This window comes from Natrix helvetica (assembly GCF_964273705.1).
Source record: "Natrix helvetica genome assembly, chromosome: 1".
NCBI lineage: Eukaryota > Metazoa > Chordata > Lepidosauria > Squamata > Natricidae > Natrix > Natrix helvetica.
Genome location: NC_138548.1, coordinates 349,393,293 through 349,417,233, shown reverse-complemented (window position 1 = coordinate 349,417,233; position 23,941 = coordinate 349,393,293). Strand labels below are relative to the sequence as shown.

The following is a 23,941-nucleotide window of genomic DNA, read 5'->3' as shown; positions in this document are numbered from 1 at the left end:
TGGACAAGATGGAAAGGGGGGGGGGGAGGCTATATTGGAAGGATTTGCTTGAAAACCAATTCATGTCTTCTGGATTAAATAAGTTTTTTTTACAACCCATTGCACTAGTAGTTTTCCATTACAAGAATGTAATTGACCTGGCAAGCTAATTTGCAATTGTTGTCTAAAGCTAGACATTTGCTTTCTTTGAAATGGTAGCTTTTAACCAAGGTTTGCTGGATTTACTTACTTGATTTGTACCCCAGATGATGAACATTCAAGGGAGCTAATGAAATGTTTTGGTTTTAAAGCTCCAATCTTTATTTGCGTGTGTGCATGGTCTTTATGTATGCTTTCAAGTCAGCTTTTGACTCCTGGTTCTTGACTCCCAGAAGAAGTGCTGGCAGTTTTCTTTGCAAGGGTTTGTTTCCCAGGGCTTGAGAGGGGGAGACCGGCCCGAAGTCACCCAGCTGGCTTTGGGCCCAAGATGGCACTAGAACTCAAGAGTCTGCCAATTTCTAGCCTAGTGCCTCAAGAATGACACCAAACGGACACACTCTTTCTCACAAACTTTATAGCGTCTGAACAATGTAATAAACTGTATCTCAAGAGACTTTCTTTTTCATATCTTCCAGCTCTTTATCTGCTTTGATGCCAAACAAATCCTTGTGAAAATGCACAAGGGGGAAGAACTCATGTTCCCAAATAGACTGGACATCGATACAGTGGAATACCTCTCCATTGCTGGCGATCTGAAAATTAAAGCTGTCAGATTTGATTGAGCCCATCCCTTGTTATGAAGCCCAAAATAAAACTTGCATGAATAAAGTGAGACTACCTTTGCCTGATTCTGTCGTTCAGCTTTTGCTCGTCTGTACAAATTGCTTTTTTGCATGGAGTAATTCCAATTTTACTTCCTGTTTAAATGTGAAGAAATGTGTGCCAGAATAGAATTAGAATAGAATTAGAATAGAATTAGAATAGAATTGGAATAGAATTCAAACCTATCGTTTATACCTCCAGCAAGAACTCTTGAGTTGATTTTTTTCTCAACCTTCCATGGGCAATTTTTAGATGTGTGGATTTCAACTCTTATGCTGTCTGGGGAATTCTGGGACTTGGGAGTCCGCACATCTTAAAGCTGCCCAAGGTGTCCATTGTTTTCTTGGTTGTCCACCTGTCCACAGAAGTCTTCTCCAACAGCAAAGTTCAAAGACCCTTAGAAAACAGAACACAGTCTTTCCAAGCCTACGTATTGTGTTTCTTGGGTGGGTGGGTGGGTGGGTGAGACGTTCCTTCAAAACAGGTAGTCCTTCACTTACAACAGTTCATTTAGTGACCAAAGTTACGACGACACTGAAAAAAGGCACTTGGGACCGTTTTTCCAGAGTTACGACCTTTGCAGCATCCATGTGGTCAAATGATCAAAATCTGGACGCTTGGCAACTGGTTCATGTTTATGACGGTTGCAGGGTGCCAGGGTCATGCGAATCCCCCTTTGCGACCTCCTGACAAGCAAAGTCAACGGGGAAGCCAGATTCACTTAACAACCAGGTTAGTAACTTGTCAACTGCAGCGATTCACTTAACAACGGTGGCAAGAAAGGTCGTAAAAGGGGGCAAAACTCAACAAACCTCTCGCTGAACAACAGAAACGTTGGGCTCCATTGAGATGGTAAGTCGAGGACTTATCTATTTCCAATTTCCTCCATAGAGGGGAAAAAAAACACCCCAAAAGCTTAAAACGCGGGAAAGAAGAGCTCTGTCTGTGACCGGGGTTGCCAACGTGGGCCAATCGCGACTCCAAAGCCACCTGGCTCAGATGCACCGGTGGAAGGTGGAAGCAGTCAAGGCACTCTTATCCGCGGTTAGCGACTCCGCGTGGGTGGGAGCGGGCGAGCGGGAAGATCAAAGGCAAGGGGCGGGGGAAACCCCCGAGAATTCTAGTATGAGGATTCTAGGTGGGCGTGGCCAGCGGCTGGTTGGGCGGGGCAGGCTTGGTTCCTAATGAAAGGGAGGGGTCGTTTTCGCGGCGATTTCGATTTCCCCCCCTGTGCAGTTCGCCGGTCCCCCTCCCTGGCGCCCGTGTGTCTGAATGCGCTCTGCCCTTCTCTTTCCAACAGCCGGGTCCGGACGTTTTGCTTCTGGCTTTGGGTATTTATAGTAAATGGGTTGCTCTCTCGTCTTAAATCTGGTTTGTTGAATGGATCCGGGTTTTCTTAGAATAGAATAGAATCCGGAAGGGACCTTGGAGGTCTTCTAGTCCAGCCCCCGGCTCAAGCAGGAGAACCTATACTATTTCAGATAAGTGGCTGTCTACTTTCTTCTTAAAACCTTTCAGTGATGAAGCACCCACAACTTCTGAAGGCAAAACTGTTCCACTGGTTAATTGTCCTCACCGTTAGGAAATTTCTCCTTAATTGCAGGTTGCTTCTCTCTTAGGTTAGTTTCCAACCATTGTTTCTTGTCCTGCCCCTTCTGGTTTTTTGTAGAATAATTTAACTCCCTCTTCTTTGTGACTGCCTCTCAAATACTGGAATATTGCTATCATGTCACCTCTAGTCCTTCTTTTCTCTAGACTAGCCAAATCCTGCAACCTTTCTTCACATGTTTTAGTCTCCAGGCCCTTAATCATCTTAGTTCTTTGCACTTTTTCCAAAGTTGCAACAACTTTTGAGTAACGTGACCAAAGCTGGATGCGGTTCTCCAGATGTGCTTTACTAAGACTTTATCCAAGCTGGAAACAATTTTGGGTGAGAGACCCTTTCTGTTTTACAAGTTGGAGAAAGGTACACTTAAGGTAGCCTCCTCCCTCTTCCACAGCCCTGGTGGGGAGAGTCTATAGTACAACATTTCTCAATTTTGGCAAGTTTAAAATGGGTGGACTTTAACTCCTTCTTCTTTGTGGCTGCCCCTCAAATACTGGAATTGCTATCATATCACCCCTAGTCCTTCTTTTCATTAGACTAGCCAAATCCTGCATCCGTTCTTCATATGTTTTAGTCTCCAGGCCTTTGATCATCTTAGTTGCTCTTCTCTGAACTTTTTCCAAGGTCTCAACATCTTTTTTATGGTATGGTGACCAAAATTGGTTGCAGGTGTGGTCTTACTAGGATTTTATAAAGTGGTACTAATTCTTCACGTGATCTTGATTCTATGCCTCTGTTTATACAACCCAGGATTGTATTAGTATTTTTCACTGCTGTTGCACACTGCTGGCTCATATTCAAGTGATCATCCACGTGGACTCTTAAGATCCTGGTCACATTTGCTATTTTTGAGCCAGGTCTTGCCTAATCTATACTTTGATTTTTCCTGCCTAAAAGTAAAACTTTGCTTTTCTCCACATCGAAATTCATTTTGTTGGATAGGGCCCATTGTTCAAGTTTGTGGAGATCTTTTTGGATCCTGAGCTTATCTTCAGGAGTATTTGCTATTCCTGCCAGTTTAGTGTCATCTGCAAATTTGATAAGTCCCCCTCCTATTTCCTCATCTAGGTTTTGGAATCAAACTGAGTTGCCTCTGTACCATGGTGTAATGATGTGCAATGCAGCATAAATAACAAATTAATTGCAGTGTTATTTATTGACTTGGAGGCCTTGGAGATATGATATGGTGTTAATTAATAGTAAATATTATTTAAGTATTTTAGTAGTGTATAATAGCTAAGTGCTTATTTGATTTTAAATATATTTATAACCAAATACAGGTAGTCCTCAACTTACAACGTAAGTTCTCTTAGTGACCGTTCAAATTTACAATGGCACTGAAAAAAGGGACTTAGGACCATTTTTCATGCTTATGACCTTTGCATCATCCCTATGATCACATGATCTAAATTCGGATGGTTGACAACTTAGTCGCATTTATGACGGTTGCAGTGTCCCGGGATCATGTGATCCCCTTTTGCAACCTTCTGAAAAGCAAAGTCAATGGGGAAACCAGATTCATTTAACCACCGGGTTACTAATTTAGCAACTGCTGTGATTCACTTAATGACTGTGGCAAGAAACATTGTAAAATGGGGCAAAACTCACTTAACAGATATTGAAGAAATCCAATTTTACACCCTTGGACTAGAGGACCTCCAAGGTCCCTTCCGACCAGTGGTGGGTTTCAAATTTTTTTAGAACCTCTTCTGTAGATGTGGCCTGCTTTGTGGGAGTGGCTTACCAGCCATATGACCAGGTGGGAGTGGGCAACTTGTAAAATGTGATGGAACTCACTTAACAACGCTCTTGCTTAGCAACCAAAATGTTGGCTCAGAAACTCTGGCATTTGAAGCACGCAAGTCTTAAAGCTGTCACGTTACAAGACCCTTGCACCCCTAACCCTTTAGAAAAAAAACCCCAGGGGTGTTCAAACTTGACAGCTTTAAGACTTGTGGACTTCATCTCCCAGAATTCCTCCTCTCGCTCTTCATCTTGATGATGTGCGGACGGGTGGGGAGAGGGAGCTGGAACCAGTTCTAAACGGCACTGTAGATTTGTGGAACCTCTTCTATAGACTGGCAGGAACCCAGCCCTGCTTCCAACTCAGTTATTTTGTTAACAACTAAACTTTTTGGTGGGATTGGAAGACAATCCCACCAAACAAGATGGGTGACAATCCCACCTCGCTCTGGTTTCCTTTTCCGTCTGTATAGGTTGATCTTTGCAGGAGTGGCAAAAATAAATGAATAAGTAAACAAAAAAGGGAGCTCTCCCTAAACTTTGATGCTCAAGCATTATTACATCCTCTGAGAAGAACAAAACGGGCCTCCAGCTTCTCGTCATCGGCACCATGAGTCAGGAGATCACCCTGAAGGCATTCTGCTCCGAAGTGACCTGTTCCATCTGCTTGGAGTATTTCAGAGACCCCGTGCTGCTTCAATGCGGGCACAATTTCTGCCACGAGTGCGTTATGAAATACTGGAGAGAGTTTGTCTTGAAGTACACTTGCCCTGAGTGCAAAATGGCCAGCGAGACAGAGGGGGTTCTCCCAAACAAATCCCTGGAAAAATTTGCAAGGTTGCTCGAACAGCTGAAGCAGGAGGCAGGAGGCAAAGAGGCCTGCGAGAAACATCAGGCGCCTTGGAAATATTTCTGCAAAGATCACCAAGCCCCCTTCTGCAAGTGGTGTGCTGGATCCAAAGATCACGAAGGTCACGTCAAGATCTCCTTGGAGCAAGCAACCCAAGAATTTAAGGTGGGTAGATGGAAATCCTCTGTTTCTAAAATGCTGGAATAATAATGATCTGGGTTTGTGTTTCTTTAAAATGTGGACAAAAAGCTGGGACAGGAGCTGGCTGTGGGATTCTGGGAATTGAAATCCACACATTTTAAAAGCGAATATTTGTAGCTCAGGGTTGACATGAGGGGTCCTTGGTGTTCTCTGAGCTTGCTTCTTTTCCTGCAGATCTCTTTCGTTATCCAAACTTGGTAACTAGCACTGATGATGTTACCTAGTTGGGTAATGAAATGTCTGCAAGAAAACAAGCAAGCTCAGAGAGCACCGAGGACCCCACACATCTTAAAATTATTGTGTGTGGGGGAAAAACAATGACTTACCCTGTTTCCCTGAAAATAAGACAGGGTCTTATTTTCTCCCCCCCCAAAATAAGCGCATGGCCTTATTTTCAGGGAGGTCTTATTATTTTTGAGGTGCAGGAGGTGGCGAGCGTGGTCACTTCATGGCTGCTGCTGTGTTGCAGTATTTTCAGGGAGGGCTTATTTTGGGGGGGAGGGCTTATTTTAGCACATGCACTCAAAAGCCCGATTGGGCTTATTATCCGGGGAGGTCTTATTTTCAGGGAAACAGAGTAAATGTGCCAGAAAAGATATGCTTGGAGCAAGCAGCGCAAGACTTTAAGGTGGGTGGATGGAAATCCTTGTTTCTAAAATGCTGGAATAATAATGGTCTGCTTTTTTTAAAAAAAATTAAAAAGTGGACAAAAACATGGGTCAGAAGCTGGTTGTGGGATTATGGAAATTGAAATCCACACATCTTAAAGGTGAATATTTGTAGCTCAGGGTTGACATGAGGGGTTCTCGGTGCCCTCTGAATTTGCTTGTTTTCTTGCAGACCTCTTTCATTATCCAAACTAGGTAACTAGCACTGATGATATTACCTAGTTGGGTAGTGAAACGCGTGCACAAAAACAAGCAAGCTCAGAGAGCACCAAGGACCCCACACATCTTAAAGTTACCAAGAGGGGAAACAGTGACTTAAATGTGCCAGAAATGGATTTCTTTAAAAAAAATGAAGAAAACTTTAAAAACTGAACTCTTTCCCATTTGTTGAGTAAAAAAACAAGATGCCTAGTTGGAGAATTTTGACTCCTTGAATTGCAAAGCATGAAAGACAAATACATCTGTTGCATATATTTTTCCTTCCAAAGGAGTTTATTACATGGTGTAATGATTTGATAAGCTGATGGGATAGTTACAAGTACTGCACAATTGAAAAGCTCAGATTTTAATGTATTTGCTTGTTTAATTTCTAAAAAGCTTTTCTTTCAGACACACATGGTAATTTCCGTATGCAGTGCCACTTCCTCCCATTATTTGCCCTAAACTATGGTTGGGTTGAGGGACGTGGCTAAGAGGCTGAGCTTGTCGATCAGAAAGGTCGGCAGTTCAAATCCCTAGCGCTGTGTAACGGAGTGAGCTCCCGTTGCTTGTCCCAGTTTCTGCCAACCTAACAGTTCAAAAGCACGTAAAAAAATGCAAGTAGAAAAATTGGAACCACCTTTGGTGGGAAGGTAACAGAGTTCCGTACACCTTCGGCATTTAGTCATGCCAGCCACTTGACCACGGAGACATCTTCAGACAGTGCTGGCTCTTTGGCTTTGAAACGGAGATGACGACCGCCCCCTAGAGTCAGGAATGACTAGCACATAACTGCAAGGGGAACCTTTACATTTACCTTATGGTTGGGTTAAGGCAGGTTTGGCCAACACGTGGTCCCGCTATGTCACCAAATTACTGGTCCCATTTTAAGTGAATTACAGCTCTCAAAATCTTCTGCCTTTTAATAAAATACAGGTAGTCCTCGACTTACGATCACGGGTGAGCCCCAAATTTGTGTTGATAAGTGAGATAGTCATTAAGTGAGTTTTGGCCCATTTTGCGACCTTTCTTGCCACATTAGTTTAAGTGAATCACTGCAGTTGTTAAGTTAGCAACACGGTTGTTAAGTGAATCTGGCTTCCCCCATTGACTCTGCTTATTAGAAGGTCACAAAAGGGGATCACACGAGTCTGGGATATTGCAACTGTCATAAATACGAGTCAGTTGCCAAGCACTCAAATTTTGATTCCATGACCCCATGAAGATGCTGCAACATTCGTAAGAGTGAAAAATGGTCACAAGTCATTATTTTTCCAGTGCCGTTGTAACTTTGAATGGTCACTAAACAAACTGTTGTAAGTGGAGGACTACCTGCATGTTAATCAAAAACCGTACCTAACCTGACTTTGCTCTTACAGTGTCTCCCTCTTAAATCTTGGCCTAGCTATTTTGGGCTCTTGAATGTTGTAGTCCCTAACACCAAGAAAGCCATCGGTTCCTCATTTTTATTGTAATCTTGTGTGATTCTTTGACCTTCAGTTGGCCCCAAGTGAATGGGGGAAGCTGAGAAGTCTGGGGAACAAAAAAGTGAAAAATAGGCCATTGTTCGAGAAATAGGGTTGCCAGATGTCCACTATTTGAGCGGACAGTCCGCTTTTTTCACATTATGTTCACTATTTTTTTTCACAAAATAGTAGACTTTTTTTTTATTCAAAAGCTTTATGATGAAATGGTACGTAATCTAAAGCTGTACAGTCTAAGAGAATAAGGATAGGAGAATCGCGTTTTGTCTTTTTTTTCATAAGTTAGAATGAGACAAAGATCGAATATCCATTAATGTAGCAAATTTTTGATGATTCAGAAATTGTGAAAAAGATGTCTTGTGGGAGAACCAAATCATCAGCTATTGTCAATGAGGTTTCGTATCCTTTTTCTATTGAGTTGGTTCTCAATGATCTTAAAACTGGAATTCCATTTTCTCTCTCCACTGACGCATCAAACAAGGGAAATTGCAAAATGTATCCCGTTGTTGCACAATATTTTACTTGTGAAGAAGGACTGTGTGTGAAAATTTTAGACTTTTATGAGGATTCTTTCGAAGATTCTACATCAATAAAAAATCAGCTGTGTCGAGTTCTTAGTGATAATGAATTGGAAATAAATAATGTTTCAGCTTACTCAGCAGATGATGCATCGGTCAACTATGGAGTGAACAAATCTGTTTACCAAAAATTATTGCTGGAAAATGACAATATTGTAGCTGCTCATTGCAATAATCACATTTTATACAACAGCGCAAAAAATGCAGTAAAGCAGTTATCTTTTGATATTGAAAATGTAGTGCTGAAGGTTTTTGCCAAATTTTCGAATTCTGCAAAGAAACGAGAAGAGTTTTTTTATTTTTTTACTACTTAACCCCCCCCCCCCGCTTGTCCGCTATTTTTTGGAAGCAGACCTGGCAACCCTATCAAGAAATGTTTGTTTGCGGTGATGAAAATGGTAGCTTTCTAAAGCAAAAGAGATGGAACTAAAACAATTTGACTACTGATTTTAATGAAGGAACCTGTTATTAATGACAGATGATCCTCTCAACAAACTTATAGTTTTTTTTTTTCTTTTCAGGTTTATTTCCGTGAGTTCCTTGTTTATATAGAGACTCAGAAAAGTGCAATTCTGCAGCATAAATCGTGTATAGAGAAAGAATGCCTAGCTGTAATCGTAAGTGTTGATGTTGCTGGCAAGTCACTATGTAAGGTTTTTTTTTTTTTAAAGTAAATTCCCTTTAATTCGTAAATGTGTAGAATGGCATCTTTCATTTGGAGGAATCTGATCCATGATGTATTCGAAATTTGGTCTCTAATATGGAACAAATCTAAATACTACATTCAGTTTTGGTTGCCACGATGCAAAAAAGATGTTGAGACTTTAGAAAGAGTGCAGAGCAATAAAGTGGATTAGAGGGCTGGAGGCTTGGAAGAAAGAAGAGTCCGAGGCTTGAGTTTCCTTAAATTGTGTCATATTGGCACAGGCTGGTGAAAACTGACTCTGAATATTCACATGGTTTTCACCTAACTCAAAGTAAAAGTTTTGTCACTTTCTCAAAACAATCAATCACATGGTTCAATCAGGATAATGTCCAGTTGCTAGGTGACTCCAGTTCCCTCCTTCCAAGCACCTGCAGGAATGTCCTTGATTCCCAAGAGAAATTATTTTGCTTTGACTACAACACCCCAACTATCTCTATTGCCCCCTTCCTATCCTTCTCCAATGTGTCAGCACTGAAGTCTCAAAATGGCCTCGGTCAGCCCAGCTTCAGGGTTGACACCTTTTTCTTTTTGTGGACTTCCCAAAGAAAGCGACAGAGACCTTGAAGAAAGAGATGGAGGATACGTTTAAGGAGCTACGCCGCTTTCTGAACAGCGAAGAATACACTCAGATCAGCAAAATCAGCGAGGTGGAGAAGAATGCCGCCCAGAAACGAGAGGAACGAATGGATGAGTTCTTTTGGCAATTCTCTTCTTGCGATAAGATGATGCGAGAATTGCAAAAGAAATGTGGCCAGCAAGCAAATGACCTCCTGCAGGTAAGCTGGGAGATATTTCCCAGGAGAGGTTTATTACCACAATAACTAAATATAGATACATAGAGTTGGAAGGGACCTTGTAGGTCATCTAGTCCAACCCCCCACCCAAGCAGGAGACCATACACCAAATTCTTACTCCTCTATTCATTATTTATCAGTTGGAAACCTGGGGCTCTGCAGACCATGAACTTCAATTCCCAACAGCCTAAATGAGCATGTTCAAAAAGTGATGAATGCTGGGAATTATAGTTTATTTACATCTAGACTGCCAGGGTCTATGTCAGGGGTGTCAAACTTGGTTTCATTAAGGGTCGCATCAGGGTTTTGTTTGACCATGAAGGGGGGGCAGGTGGATGGGTGTGGCCAGAGTGGGCATGGCCAGCTCAATATCACTTGTGTTAGCGGTGCCTGCAATACTGTGCCAGCGAAAACAGAGCTGTGGCCCTTCCGACCTCCATTTTTTGCTGGCAGAGGCACCACGGGTCAATCCTTCACTGTTTCCAGGGCGGCTCCGCGGAACAGATCCAAGCACCCCACAGGCTGGATCCAGCCCCCGGGCCTTGAGTTTGACACCTCTGGCCTACGTGTTCCCATTGGCACAATATTAGGTGGGTTACTCAGAAGTATGTTCCACATTGTAGTTAGTGAACCCTCCTCCTAGCAGGAGTGGGAACCTGAGGCCATTTTCGTTTGCCACAATATAAAAAAAGACGTGGAGACTCTAGAAAGAGTGCAGAGAAGAGCAACAAAGATGATTAGGGGACTGGAGGCTAAAACAATAGTTGGCAGGAACTGGGTATGTTTAGCTTAAGAGAAAGAAGGACTAGGGGAGACATGATAGCAGTCTTCCAATATCTCAGGGGTTGCCACAAAGAAGAGGGAGTCAAACTATTCTCCAAGGCACCTGAAGGTAGAACAAGAATCAATGGGTGGAAACTAATCAAGGAGAGAAGCAACTTAGAATTGAGGAGAAATTTCCTGACAGTTAGAACAATGAATCAGTGGAACAGCTTGCCTCCAGAAGTTGTGAATGCCCCAAGACTGGAAGTCTTTAAGAAGATGTTGGATAGCCATTTGTCTGAAACGGTATAGGGTTTCCTACCTAGGCAGGGGGTTGGACTAGAAGACCTCTAAGGTCCCTTCCAACTCTACTATTGTATTGTATTTTCCAAGGCACCTGAGGGTAGAACAAAAAGCAATGGGTGGAAACTAATCAAGGAGAGAAGCAACCTAGAACTGAAGAGAAATTTCCTGACAATTAGAACAATTAATCAGTGGAACATCTTGCCTCCAGAAGTTGTGGGACGCTGGAAGTTTTTAAGAAGAGATTGTATAACCATTTGTCTGAAGTGGTGCAGGGTTTTCTGCCTAAGCTGGGGGTTGGACTAGAAGATCTCTAAAGTCCCTTCCAACTCTCTTATTCTGTTCTAGATATTTCTGATCTTCACATCCTACCATCTATCACCTGGCTATTGGCTAGAAAGTATAGCTCAATTGTAATTGGATGGCCACAAAAGCCCTACCTTTTCTGTGCTGAAAGGCAACTTGAACCGTTCCACAAAGGTGTCTTTAATTCAGGTGTCTCAATACAGGTAATCCTAGACAGGTTGCTTAATGGCTGTTTGAAGTTACAGTGGGCTTCCCTAGACCAGGGGTCAGCAATCCACGGCTCTTGAGCCCCGTGTGGTTCTTTCATCCTTCTGTAGCGGCTCCTCATCGCTCAAAACTTGCGTCACAATCGTCAATGTGTGATACCGGCTGCCATACAATTTATTGAGCTTTTTGACACCCCCCAGTAGGCCAGCTATGGATAAATCCAAGAAAAGAAAAGTTTCAGAAGAAAACAGAATGTTTAATTCAACTTGCATATGTTCGTTTGTGGCTCCCGGTGTTTTCTTTTCTGTGGGAAACGGGTCCAAATGGCTCTTTGGTGTTTAAGCTTGCTGACCCCTGCCTTAGACCTACTAACAACCTGTTTTTGGAGTTATGATGGCTGCACACATGCACACCTGTTGGACTGTGATATCACATTTTGGGCACTTGGCAACCTGCTCACCTTTACGGCTGTGGTCATGTGATTGCAATTTGTGATGATTATTATTTTTGGGCTAGTGTTTTCTTCCAATTTCCAGCAAAAAGACCCTCAAAACAACGAGGAAAAATGAATTCACTTAAGGACCACGATGTTCATGTAATGACAGTCGTAATAAAAACAAACAAACAGTTGTAACTTTGAATTTGGTCACGTGATGCCTCAACTTATGAGTGCAAGAAATTATGATCGTCATTCCAGGTTTATTATTTATTTATTTATTTTATTTTATTAAATTTATAGACCGCCCCCTCTCCCCGAAGGGACTCGGGGCGGTGTACAGACACCACATTAAAACCTAATATAAAATAGATACACTTAAAAACCAATTAAACTATAAGGCTGTACAGGGTAATAAAAGTTAAAAATTAGCTTAAAACAACCCCAAAAATTTAAAAGTACAGAATTGAGGGACTAGATCGGGATTAGGCCAGGCCCGCTAAACTAAACAGGTGGGTCTTGAGCATCTTATCAGTGATTGTTCTGATGTTTAACTGTTCTCCTTCCTGTGCTAAGTGGATGGTTCTTTGATTAACCCCAAATATGAGTTGCTATCAACATTTTAACTTTCAGAATGGTCTGCGACCGGTACTGAAACTGTTCTCTTTCTCTTCTAGGATATAAGCAGCACTCTAGAGAGGTATGTTGATCCAAAAAAAAACAAGAGATAATATGTGCAGCAATGATGAATATACACCTCCTTGTCCCGTTGTTCTTGAAATGCATTGGAACTATATACTTAAGCTACCTGATATCATAAAACTGGACTGTACATATAACTGCTGGAGGACCATGTCAGCTTCCAAAATGCAGCTCACTTCCATCATGTAGGTCAGTGATGGCTAATCTTTTTCTAGAGGCGTGCCAAAATTGTGTGCACGCGTGCCCCACCCACCTGTGCATGCGTGAGTGACACCTCCCCCCCACATGTCTGGAGGGGGGGGGGAGTTTTTATTCTCCCCAGGCTCCGGAGGCTTTCCTGAAGCCTGGGGAGGGCGAAAATGGCCTTCTCCACCTCCTCGCCATTTATGTACAATGGTAAATGTACATCTTTCTCCCTCCTGAAGTCAATTATAAATTCTTTAATTTTTTGGGGTATTAAGTGTAAGATTATTTTCTTTACACCACAATGTCAGCCCTTGTACTTCCTTTCTATAAGCAGACTCATTGTTCTTATTAATGAGCCCCACTCCTGTCGTGTCATCCGCAAGTTTAATAATTGCGTTGGTGTTATACAATGGGGTGCAGTCATGTGTGAACAGAGAATAAAGGAAGGAGCTTAGCACACAACCCGGGGGGGGGGGGGGCTCCTGTGTCAGAGTAGAAGAATGGTGAGATCCCATCCTTACTGATTGTGATCTATCAACAAACAAATCCTCTGATTTATACCCAAATTGGACATTTTAAGAAAGAACCTGTTGGGTAGAATGGTATAGAAGGCAAAGATATAATCCACAAATAACAACCTTACGTATGTTCCCTATTTTTACGAATGATTCAATACAGTATGGACAACAATAGACATAGCATCATCAGTTGATCTATTACTCCTATATACAAATTGGTATGGGTCCAAAGCAGTGGGGAAATTCATTTTTTTTTACTACCCATTCTGTGGGCACGGCTTGGTGGGCATGGTGTGGCTTGGTAGGCATGGCTTAGCAGGCCTGGCAGGGGAAGGATACTGCAAAATCTCCATTCCCACCCCATTCCAGGGGAAGGATACTGCAAAATCTCCATTCCCACCCCATTCCAGCGGAAGGATACTGCAAAATCTCCATTCCCACCCCATTCCAGCGGAAGGATACTGCAAAATCTCCATTCCCACCCCATTCCAGCGGAAGGATACTGCAAAATCTCCATTCCCACCCCATTCCAGGGGAAGGATACTGCAAAATCTCCATTCCCTCCCCACTCCAGGGGAAGGATACTGCAAAATCTCCATTCTCTCCCCACTCCAGAGGAAGGATACTGCAAAATCTCCATTCCCTCCCCACTCCAGGGGAAGGATACTGCAAAATCTCCATTCCCACCCCACTCTGAGGCCAGACAGAGGTGGCATTTGCTGGTTCTCCGAACTACTCAAAATTTCTGCTACCGGTTCTCCAGAACCTGTCAGAACCTGCTGGATTTCATCCCTGGTCCAAAGTAGATGAGAGGACTTGCCTGAATATGGTTCAACACCAGTCTTTCAAAACATTTCATGACAGATGTTAAAGCTACTGGTCATGTATGTTGGGCCTGGTCTCTTAGTCTTATGTGAATTTCGTAGTAAGGGTTATACTGTGTATATACGTACAATGACAATAAAGTAATACTAATTAATATTCAAGGAAATCAGGACTCGTTTTAATTGGGAGTTCTGGACACTGAATTGAAAAATACTCATGATAGATTGATATTCTATATGGTAACTGCCGCAAATTGATTGTATGCACAACAGCGGAAGGATTATAAGATTCCCACAATAGAGGAATGGATGGTAAAAGTGTAGAGAGTTTGCTGAAAAGGCAAAATTGATTTGTTTGGTTAAAGTACTGTTGGAAGAAATGTCCATCTGGGTTCAGTTTCCAAGTGGGGAAAAAGACACTGGATTCATGAAGTTGCTTGGAAAGAAGGTTTATTGATGAACAGGATCACATGGCTTGATATGCTGGGCAAAAAGGGAAGAGATGCTGAGAGTGCCCTGGTTTTATACCCTCTATTGGGCTTTTGGATTTGAGCTTGTATTCTGATTGGTTGTCAGACTCCCATGGGGCCATGCAGGGCCAACTCTGCAGGCTGTCCTGAGTCCCAAGCTTGGTTGACTCTTGCTGGGTGATGATGTAATGAAAGGGCTTTGGGCAATTCCTATTATGGCTCTGCCTGAAGGAGATTCCTATTATGGCTCTGCCTGTTATGTAGAATAGACTGGCTCAGGCCTTAATGGCCCATTGACAAAAGTGGGGCCCAGGAGGGCGGGGGCTGAGTTTCTGCCTCCCTTTTAGGGGAAATATTTTGCCCTTTTAATATTTCCTAAAATATTTCATTTTTCTAGGAGGGGTGAGTGGGTGCTAACTTCCTACAGTACAAGGAACGAAAACTTTTTGGGAAGATAGGAAACCTTATAAGGACTTTTACTGAAAGAAGACAAAAGTGAATGGATGATTCATGGATTTGAAAATGATTACAAATGTGGATTAAATGAGGGGGGGCATTGAAGGGATTTGCAAAATATTTATGGAGGGAAGATTGGTGTCAGCCTCTGTTTCGCTATTTGCTTTTGGCTGCCATGGAAACGGGGAGGAGGGGGCTGGTATTTGGGAGGGGAAGTTTAAGTACAGGAGAGATTGTAAAAAGGGAGTTTTGGTCTCACCGTCTACTGCGCAAGCTGAAGATTAGTGCTTGGTGTCGGTCAAGGCCAACCGTCCTGCATACCAACCTGATGATGCTCCTTGAAGATGGAACTCACATAACACCTAAGGGATTTGCAGATTGGACAGTGGGATGAGGGTTACCAGGGGGAGGGGGTTGGTCACATATTGATATGATTTCGCGCGCTTTTGCCTCAGATCTTGCTTTGCTTAGCTGCTATCTTTTCATAACCAGTAAAAGTACTCTTAATTCTGCAAAAGGGAGTTAAGTGGTTTCTTTCTTGGTTGCTGAGGGAGGCCGGCTTGACATTTGGAGATTATGTATATATTTCTTACCTTTTTGTTTTTCGTTTCTTGTCTTTTACTCTATGGATATTTTCGATAAGTGGAAATAAATAAATGAAAAAAAGAAAGAAAGAAAATGAATTAATACCCCGTTTCCTATCAGGTGTAAAAAGAAGGAGATTCTGCAACATCTCAAGCTTTTCCCTCCTAAGAATCAGTGGGAAGTATGGAACTTATGGGATGCTAACATCTTTATGAAGAATGCCTTCAAGCAATTCCAAGGTAAAAGAGGACACTGGCCAATATATACCGGCAGTCTTCAACTTATGACCACAATTGAGCCCAACATTTCTGTTGCCAAGTGAGATAGTTGTTAAGTGAGTTTTATCCCAGTTTACAACCTTTCTTGCCATGGTTGTTAAGTGAATCTGACTTTGCTTGTCAGAAGGTCGCAAACATGACCACGGGACACTGCAACCGTCGTAAGTACCAGTTGCCAAGCATCCAAATTCTGCTCTTGTGACCATGCTGATGCTACAGTGGTTGTAAGCGTGAAAAACGGTCATAAGTCACTTTTTTTCAGGACTACTGTTGTTAACTTTGAACAGGCATTTAAACGAACGGTTGTAAGTCGAGGACTAGCTGTACCAGACTCTCTCGGTTGTCACGCTTCTACACACCAGCCACCCCAAACCCCATTAAACAAATGCCTTTGTATTGTAGTTTAGGATTTATTTATTTGCTATTTTGCACACCTGTGTGCTTTATAAAGTCAGCTCAGTTATTTTCTTATTCAGTGCTGCATTAAAATAAAATGATTAACTATTAAATGGAAAAGGGTGGGGAGAAGGGGAAAACAGAAAAGAAAATATTAAATATATATGTATATATTCAAGAGTGAGATATAAAGGGTGGGGGAAACATAACTAGGGTAGACTAGTGAAGGTAAGGGAATAAGAAATGGTACTAAATTATATTTGGGTTTGCGGAAATACCATCCCAAGGAAACATAAACTGAGTTTTGAAATATACACCTACAACAATAGAAAAAGAAAGGGAGAGAGGAGGAGAGAATGAAAGGAAGACGGGGGAAAGAAGAAAAAGGTAAGGAGAGGAGGATGGAAGGGAGAGAAAGAGAAGGAGAGAGGATAGGAAGGGGAAGAGGAAGAGCAGGTGTAAGAAAAAGGTATGGGAAGAAGGAAGGGGTAGGAGAGAAGGAAAGAAGGAGAGAAGGGAGGGAGAATAGAAAGGGAAAACAAGGAGGTGTTACAAAAGGAGGAAGGGATGGTAAATAAAGCAACCCAAAATGTACATTATAACTTATTAAATGAAATAATAAATGTATAAGAATGATAAATGTAAAGAATAATAACAATCATGTGAATGTATTCTTAAACTGGTATGTAAGAGAAAAAAAAATAAAAAATTCTTTGAAATAAAACGATTCACAAACATTAGGAAGGGAACTGTTGACTTAAGAAGGCCCATCTGCATATCTGCAAGGGAGCAGGGGGAGTAAGAGAGGGTATTAAAAAGAACAAATGAAGACAATCTGCCTGATCAAACTTTCGTTTTCTTCTCCAGAAAGTCTGAAATTGGGGTTGTCCCTGCAGCAAGGTAAGTTTCTGGACTAGCCTGGACAAAATTAGGAGAGTGGGAGGCTGTTCAGACCTCTTTCTTGCCGTCTTCATCATCATCTTTTAACGAACCCATAATCCCTTGCGGGGTGGCAACCGAGTGGAGCTGAGTGTTTACTGGCCGGATGCCGTTCCTGTTGCCAATGCAGAGTTTTGTTCAACAGGTATATATCCTCACTGTGCCCAGAGAGAGAAATATCTCCCTCTACCTAGGATCAAACTCACAGCCTCCTGATTGTGAGTCGAGAGCTCTACCTCTGGGCCACCGCATAAATCCTCTTTCTTGCCATCCGAATGGCATTTAATTAAAAAAGAAGCTATTTGCCTCCATATGTGCCTTTTCAGAGGCAGAGGATATGAGAGAATCCACATTTGATCACACCAGCTTTCTGTGACTTTAAAGATGGTTTTTAAAGAGGGAGGTGGGGGCTATGATTATATTGTTTAACTATTGGTTTTATTTGTTATGGATTTATTTTTTTTATTCACTGGCTAGAGTTTCTTTTGGAAGCTCTATGTGACCATGATTGAGCCCAAATTTTCCTTTGCTAAGTGAGACAATTAAGTGAGTTTTGCCCTTTTTTGCAACCTTTCTTGCCATAGTTGTTAAGCTAGTAACACCGTTGTTGAGTGAAAGCGGCTTCCCCGTTGACTTTGCTTGTCAAAATGTCACAAAAGGGGATCACATGACCCGGGGAGATTGCAACCGTCATAAATACATGCCAGTTGCCAAGCCTCTTCATTTTGATCATGTGACCGTGGGAATGCTCCATTTTATGTTGATGGTATTTATAGTTCCTTTTCAATATACATATTTAATTTCTCTCCTTTTTAGTTAAAAAAACCGCCGATATAACAGAAAAGTATACATATATAGTCATTGTGCTTTTAACACACACACACACCCAACCTAATTTTGGTCGAGCTGTTACAATTCAGCTGGGATATAATTTCTGAGCTGCATGGTTCCAGATGTCCTGTAGCGGTCAGCAAAGAGACCAGAACACTGTCTACTGCTGTCTACTGTGTTTTCCCGAAAATAAGACAGGGTCTTATTTTCTTTTTACCAACAAAATATGGCTTGGGCCTTATTATGAGGGGGTTTATTGTTTTGGGGTTGCCGGGCGGTTGCTCTCTTGGGAGCAGGCTCCCAAAGAGCCGGGCACAGCCTCATGGGCGAATGGCTGTCGCAGCAGCGCAATACAGCAGCCATGAAGTGACCACGCTCACGAGCAGCCACCCGGCAACTCCCCTTTCCAGCCGGGCACAGCGCCATTCACTGGAATCGCCAAGCCACGTGAGTGCCTGTTTGCTGCCGCCCGGCTCCCGCGGCTTGGCAGCTTTCAAATGCCAGTGAATGGCGCTCTGCACAGCTGGAGAGGGGGGTTGCTCGAGCAGCTGTTCCACTCTCGCCCGCGCGCCTCCCAGCCTCACGATGTCCTTGCCCAGCTCTCTGCAGAGGAAGAGCACCTCTGCTGCTGCCGCTGCATGGCTTTTTCTGCGGCTTCTAAACCGAGTCTTCTGGCAGTGGCCGCTCTGGGCGTACGCTCTATGGTTGTACACTCTGCCGGCAGCTGGCTCACACCCATAGAGCGTACGCCCAGAGCGGCCACTGCCAGAAGACTTGGTTTGGAAGCCCACTCGCAAGAGAGCAGCTGCCTGGCAACCCCCCTCTTCAGCTGGGTACAGTGCTGCTCATCAACCTAGCGGTATCCTGAAGGCGCCAAGCAATGCGATCACCTTTGCCCTCCCCCCTGGTTCCCGTGGCTTGGCACCTTCGGGATACCACTAGATTGGTGATCGGTGCTCTGCCTGGCCGGAGGTGGGGGATTGTCCAGGAGGCTTATTTGCGGGGGAGGGCTTATATTTTGCCCACCAGAAAACTGTGGTATGGCCTTATTATCAGGACATGTCGTATTTTTGGGGAAACATGGTAGTGGTCCTTCCACTTTTGCAGCCCCTAAGCGGCAGCCCTACATAGCTGTGTTTCCCTGAAAATGAGACCCGGTCTTATATTTTTGGGAGGCTCCTAAATAAGCACTTGGGCTTATTTTCAGGGAAACACAATTTCAGGGTGATCAATCTGGCGGGGTTGGCCGGCTCCCTTGCACATGCACAAGGTGTGGCAAGCGTGCAGGGACCGGCGGTATTTGGCAGCAGCTGAAGCGCGTTGGCCCTTGGTTGGCACACTTCAGGGCAGGTGAGTTGATTAACTGTCCAAGCAGCAGACAGAGGCGGAACCATGGGGAGGGGAGGCAGGCAAACCGGATGTGCTAAGCTGTAAAGCTGAGAGTCCGGGGGCCTGAGCAGGCGCGTAGCCATAGGAGGCTCGTCTTCGAAAGGCAACACCGGCAGCAGAGGGAGGCAGTGGTGCGGGGTGGAAGGCAGGCAATCCCGACGTGTCGCTTGGCCTGCAAGCAAGCCGAGAGACACGAAAATGAGCCTCCTATGGCCACGGGGTCGCTCCAGCCTGCCGACTCTCAACTTTCCCATGGCCTGTGAAGTGTGTCCGGTGTCAGCGTTCCAAGTATCATGCAGAATTAAATCAGAGTCCAAGGCAAAGCTTTCCTTACAGTTCCAATTTAATAAGTCAGACATCTTAGCACATCTGTGGAATTCCAACTCTGATTTGCTTCCTGGAATTCCACCCAGTTGAAAGTTCATGATCTATCCCCACACCCATAAATCCATCACATGGTCCAATCTTCTTCCACGCTGGCATCTACACCCCTCTGCTTCCAGTCAGGTGTCAAGGTGCGGAGATGAAAGATGACCTTGGCTTGTAGAAAAGAATGACAACAACACATTCCACAATTCTACTCCTTTCTATTCCCCCCCTCCCAATTAGTACACTAATGAAACAGCATAGGAAAATAATAGAAAGTGTGGCAGGCCAAAGATCCTAAAAGGAATATAATTGCAGGCCTGACATCCGGATTCCCTGTCTTCCCACCATGCCTGTGCCTCCATTTGCTTTTGGTGCCACCTCGGGAAGACGACCATCCCGCGGCCACCTGTCATGTCAGCCCACCAACCCTGTTATCCCATGTTTTGCGGGGCACATCCGGATTGTGTGCCTCCCTCTTGCTTCTGCCTCCTCTTGCTGCTTGGACAGGTAAGCAACACCTGTGCTAGGTGGGCTGCTTCTGGACACCGTTGGCCCGTGCGTGCTTGCTGCCTCCTGTGCTGGCCATGCCCATCCCCTTCACCAGGGCTTATTTTGAATTGAATTTGAATTTGAATTTATTAGCCGCTCCCTTTCCAAGTAGGACTCGGGGCGGCGTACAATGGGGCATATAAAACACAGAAAATATATAAAACACATAGACATACATACAGAACATACATACAGATACACAAACACGGACTCGGAGGAGGTAAACAATTTACATCATATAGACAGTTAAAAGACCCGCATTAAAATACCCCAATTGTAAAAACCCGATATAAAATTAAGATTTAACGTTTAAAATACAATTTAAAAACAGTTAGGAGGAATAAGAATAATTACGATTGAGCCAGGCCAGATAATTGAAAGAGGTGGGTCTTCAGCTGTACACGGAAGGAGCGGAGATCGGAAGTAATCCTGATGTCACGGGGGAGGTCATTCCACAGGGCTGGGCCCACCACAGAGAAGGCTCTGCTCCTGGGTGTCGCCCCCCGGCACTGTTTGGCGGACGGCACCCGGAGAAGTCCCTCTCTGTGTGAGCGAATTGGTCGTAGGGATGTGTGGGGCAGGATGCGATCCTGCATATAACTAGGCCCTGTGCCATGAAGCGCTTTAAAGATCATAATCAAAACCTTGAAACGCACTCGGTAGACCACAGGAAGCCAGTGCAGCTCGCGCAGGAGAGGTGTTACAGGGGAGTACCTAGTCCTCCCCATAATCACCCGCGCGGCCGCGTTCTGGACCAACTGTAGTCTCCGAGTGCATCTCAAGGGAAGCCCCATGTAGAGAGCATTGCAGTAATCCAGGCGAGACGTCACTAGCGCATGGGTGTAGGGTAGGGTTTATATTAGACACAGACTTAAAAATCGGGGCTGGTCTTATTTTATGGGTGGGTCTTATTTTCGGGGCAGGTCTTATTTTCGGGGGTAGGTCTTATTTTCGGGGGTAGGTCTTATTTTCGGGGAAACACAGTGTTTGCCTCCAAGATTGCTCCCCCAACCGTCATGCTTGCTTATCTGCGTCTTTTACTTCTCCCCTCTTCCAGCGGTGATAACTTTAGACAAGGAGACGGCTCACCCTCTACTCATCCTATCGAAAGACTGCAAAAGCGTGACGCTGGGAAACGAGGCGCAATGCTTTCCAAAGAGTCACAAGCGATTTGACACGAGCTACAGCGTCCTGGGCTGCGAGGAGTTCAAGGACGGCCGGAACTATTGGGACATTTCCATGGGCGACGAGGGGGACTGGACAGTGGGTGTGGCTCGAAAATCTGTGAAGAGGAAGAACGCCATCTCCATGGAGCCCAAAAGTGGCATCTGGGCCATCGGGAAGCGTGGCAATGACTATTTTGCTTTTGAGACTCCCAATTGTTCTCAGCTGCAACCCAATCGGGAGCTGAGAAAGATTCGGGTCTTTTTAAATTACACCGGGAAGCACGTGTCTTTCTTCGACGCCGATGAAGCAAGCATACTTTATCATACCTACACAAACACAGTCTCCAAAGAGGCCATTGTTCCTTTTTTTCACCTCTCTCACAAGGCTGTTCTCACCCTGACTCCCTAAGTTGACTGGAAGGAAGGATGTTGGGGGCTTTTAAAAGCCCCGCACTCCAATTCCCATGACGCATCCTTACAAAGGAGACAAGCAACACATCAACCACACCCTTAGTTTGCCTTTTTTTGTTGTTGTTTCGGATTCTTATCCGAATCTAATTCATTCAAAACACCAGCTTCTTCCTTCTAACCAAGGATCTTTCCAAAGGACTTTTTTTTTTTAAACAGGGGAAGCTTTTAAAGCAAACTCTAAATGTACACTTCACATAGAGCACGGGTTAATGTTTTAAGTTTGTGTATCTGAAACTCGAGGTGATGGGATGGTTGTGGTTTCCAATGCTGAGATGTATTAAAACTGGTTGAGTTTATGTCTGCTTCCTTTCCACCCCCCACCCCCAGCTTTAGAAAAATATTGTGCAGGTACAATACAATACAATACAATATAATACAATAGTAGAGTTGGAAGGGACCTTGGAGGTCTTCTAGTCCAACCCCCTGCCTAGGCAGGAAACCCTACACCACTTCAGACAAATGGCTACCCAACATCTTCTTAAAGACTTCCAACGTTGGAGCATTCACAACTGGAGGCAAGCTGTTCCACAGATTAATTGTTCTAACTGTCAGGAAGTTTCTCCTCAGTTCTAAGTTGCTTCTCTCCTTGATTAGTTTCCACCCATTGCTGCTTGTTCTACCCTCAGGTGCCTTGGAGAATAGCTTGACTCCCTCTTCTTTGTGGCAACCCCTGAGATATTGGAACACTGCTATCATGTCTCCCCTAGTCCTTCTTTACAGTTCTTTCTTACAATTAGTCCTCGACTTACGACCACAATTGACCCGAAAAATTTTATGTTGCTTAGTGAGACATTTGTCAAATGTGTTTTGCCCGACTTTACGACTTTTCTTGTCACAGTTAAGTGAATCATTCCAGTTATTAAGTGTTTGTTCAGTGAATCTGGCTTCCCCATTGACTTTGCTGGTCAGAAGCTCTCAAAAGATAATCTCGTGACCCCGGGACACTGCAAACGTCATAAATATGAGTCACATGCCAAGCATCGGCATTTTGATCTACAATACTGCAATGGTTGTTAAGGGTCATAAGTCACTTTTTTCGGTCTCGGCAGTCACTTTGAACGGTCATTAAATGAGCTGTTGTAAGTCGAGGACTACCTATAGTCCTCGACTTGCAACAGCTCATTTCGTGACCGTTCAAAGTTACGACAGCACTGTTTGTCAGCCGGATCTCCAGCCTAAGTTTTCCCTTTGATGCTTGCTTGCTACCGGCTGCCATAGTAACGGGGAGTGGGTGGCATGGCATTGGAGTTTGAGAAGTATACTGGTGCGATGAAGGTGCATGTGAACTAAAAGGGAGGTTTGCTTTCAAGAATTACTGTGCTGCTGAAAATTGTTTACAGTGGAGTCAGCCGGTGGTATTCAGCTGGTTCTGACCGGTTCTGGGAAACCGGTAGCAAACATTTTGAGTGGCCCTGCCCCCATCTGTTTGTTGCCTCCTGAGTCCCAGCTGATCGACTGGGTGTTCTTTTGTGGCCCTGAACAGGAGAATGGAGCTGGAAAGAGTTTAGTGGGGTGGGGAGGGAATGTGGATTTTGCAGTAATAATAATAATAATAATAAGTTTGAATTTATTAGCCGCTCCCTTTCCAAGTAGGACTCGGGGCGGCGTACAATGGGGCATATAAAACACAGAAAATATATAAAACACATAGGCGTACATACAGAACATACATACAGATACACAAACACGGACTCGGAGGAGGTAAACAATTTACATCATATAGACAGTTAAAAGACCCGCATTAAAATACCCCAATTGTAAAAACCCGATATAAAATTAAGATTTAACGTTTAAAATACAATTTAAAAACAGTTAGGAGGAATAAGAATAATTACGATTGAGCCAGGCCAGATAATTGAAAGAGGTGGGTCTTCAGCTGTACACGGAAGGAGCGGAGATCGGAAGTAATCCTGATGTCACGGGGGAGGTCATTCCACAGGGCTGGGCCCACCACAGAGAAGGCTCTGCTCCTGGGTGTCGCCCCCCGGCACTGTTTGGCGGACGGCACCCGGAGAAGTCCCTCTCTGTGTGAGCGAATTGGTCGTAGGGATGTGTGGGGCAGGATGCGATCCTGCATATAACTAGGCCCTGTGCCATGAAGCGCTTTAAAGATCATAATCAAAACCTTGAAACGCACTCGGTAGACCACAGGAAGCCAGTGCAGCTCGC

The 23,941-nt window shown here is 44.0% G+C and overlaps 1 protein-coding gene across 4 annotated transcripts; it reads left to right on the top strand.

Moving 5' to 3' along the window:
• The first annotated feature begins 1,978 nt into the window (after positions 1 to 1,978).
• On the top strand, positions 1,979 to 22,068 carry LOC309381183 (zinc finger protein RFP-like). 4 transcript variants are annotated; one of them, XM_081931894.1, is made up of 9 exons: positions 2,027 to 2,132; positions 4,638 to 5,165; positions 8,651 to 8,746; positions 9,381 to 9,611; positions 12,321 to 12,343; positions 15,505 to 15,623; positions 16,926 to 16,958; positions 19,902 to 20,093; positions 21,193 to 22,068. In XM_081931894.1, the coding sequence occupies exons 2-9, from the start codon at positions 4,761 to 4,763 to the stop codon at positions 21,708 to 21,710; spliced, it is 1,617 nt and encodes a 538-aa protein (XP_081788020.1). In that variant the 5' UTR covers positions 2,027 to 2,132; positions 4,638 to 4,760; the 3' UTR covers positions 21,711 to 22,068. The 4 variants fall into 4 exon arrangements, with proteins under 4 accessions (XP_081788023.1, XP_081788020.1, XP_081788022.1 ...); XM_081931895.1 differs by having other exon boundaries at positions 2,037 to 2,105; XM_081931897.1 differs by lacking the exon at positions 4,638 to 5,165 and having other exon boundaries at positions 1,979 to 2,132.
• Positions 22,069 to 23,941: the final 1,873 nt, after the last annotated feature.

Coding starts and splice junctions, on each gene's coding strand:
- LOC309381183 (XM_081931894.1), top strand. CDS start 4,761: ATGAGTCAGGAGATCACCCTGAAGGCATTCTGCTCCGAAGTGACCTGT. Junction 5,166..8,650: donor AAGCAACCCAAGAATTTAAG/GTGGGTAGATGG, acceptor TTTTCTTTTCAG/GTTTATTTCCGTGAGTTCCT. Junction 9,612..12,320: donor AAGCAAATGACCTCCTGCAG/GTAAGCTGGGAG, acceptor TTTCTCTTCTAG/GATATAAGCAGCACTCTAGA.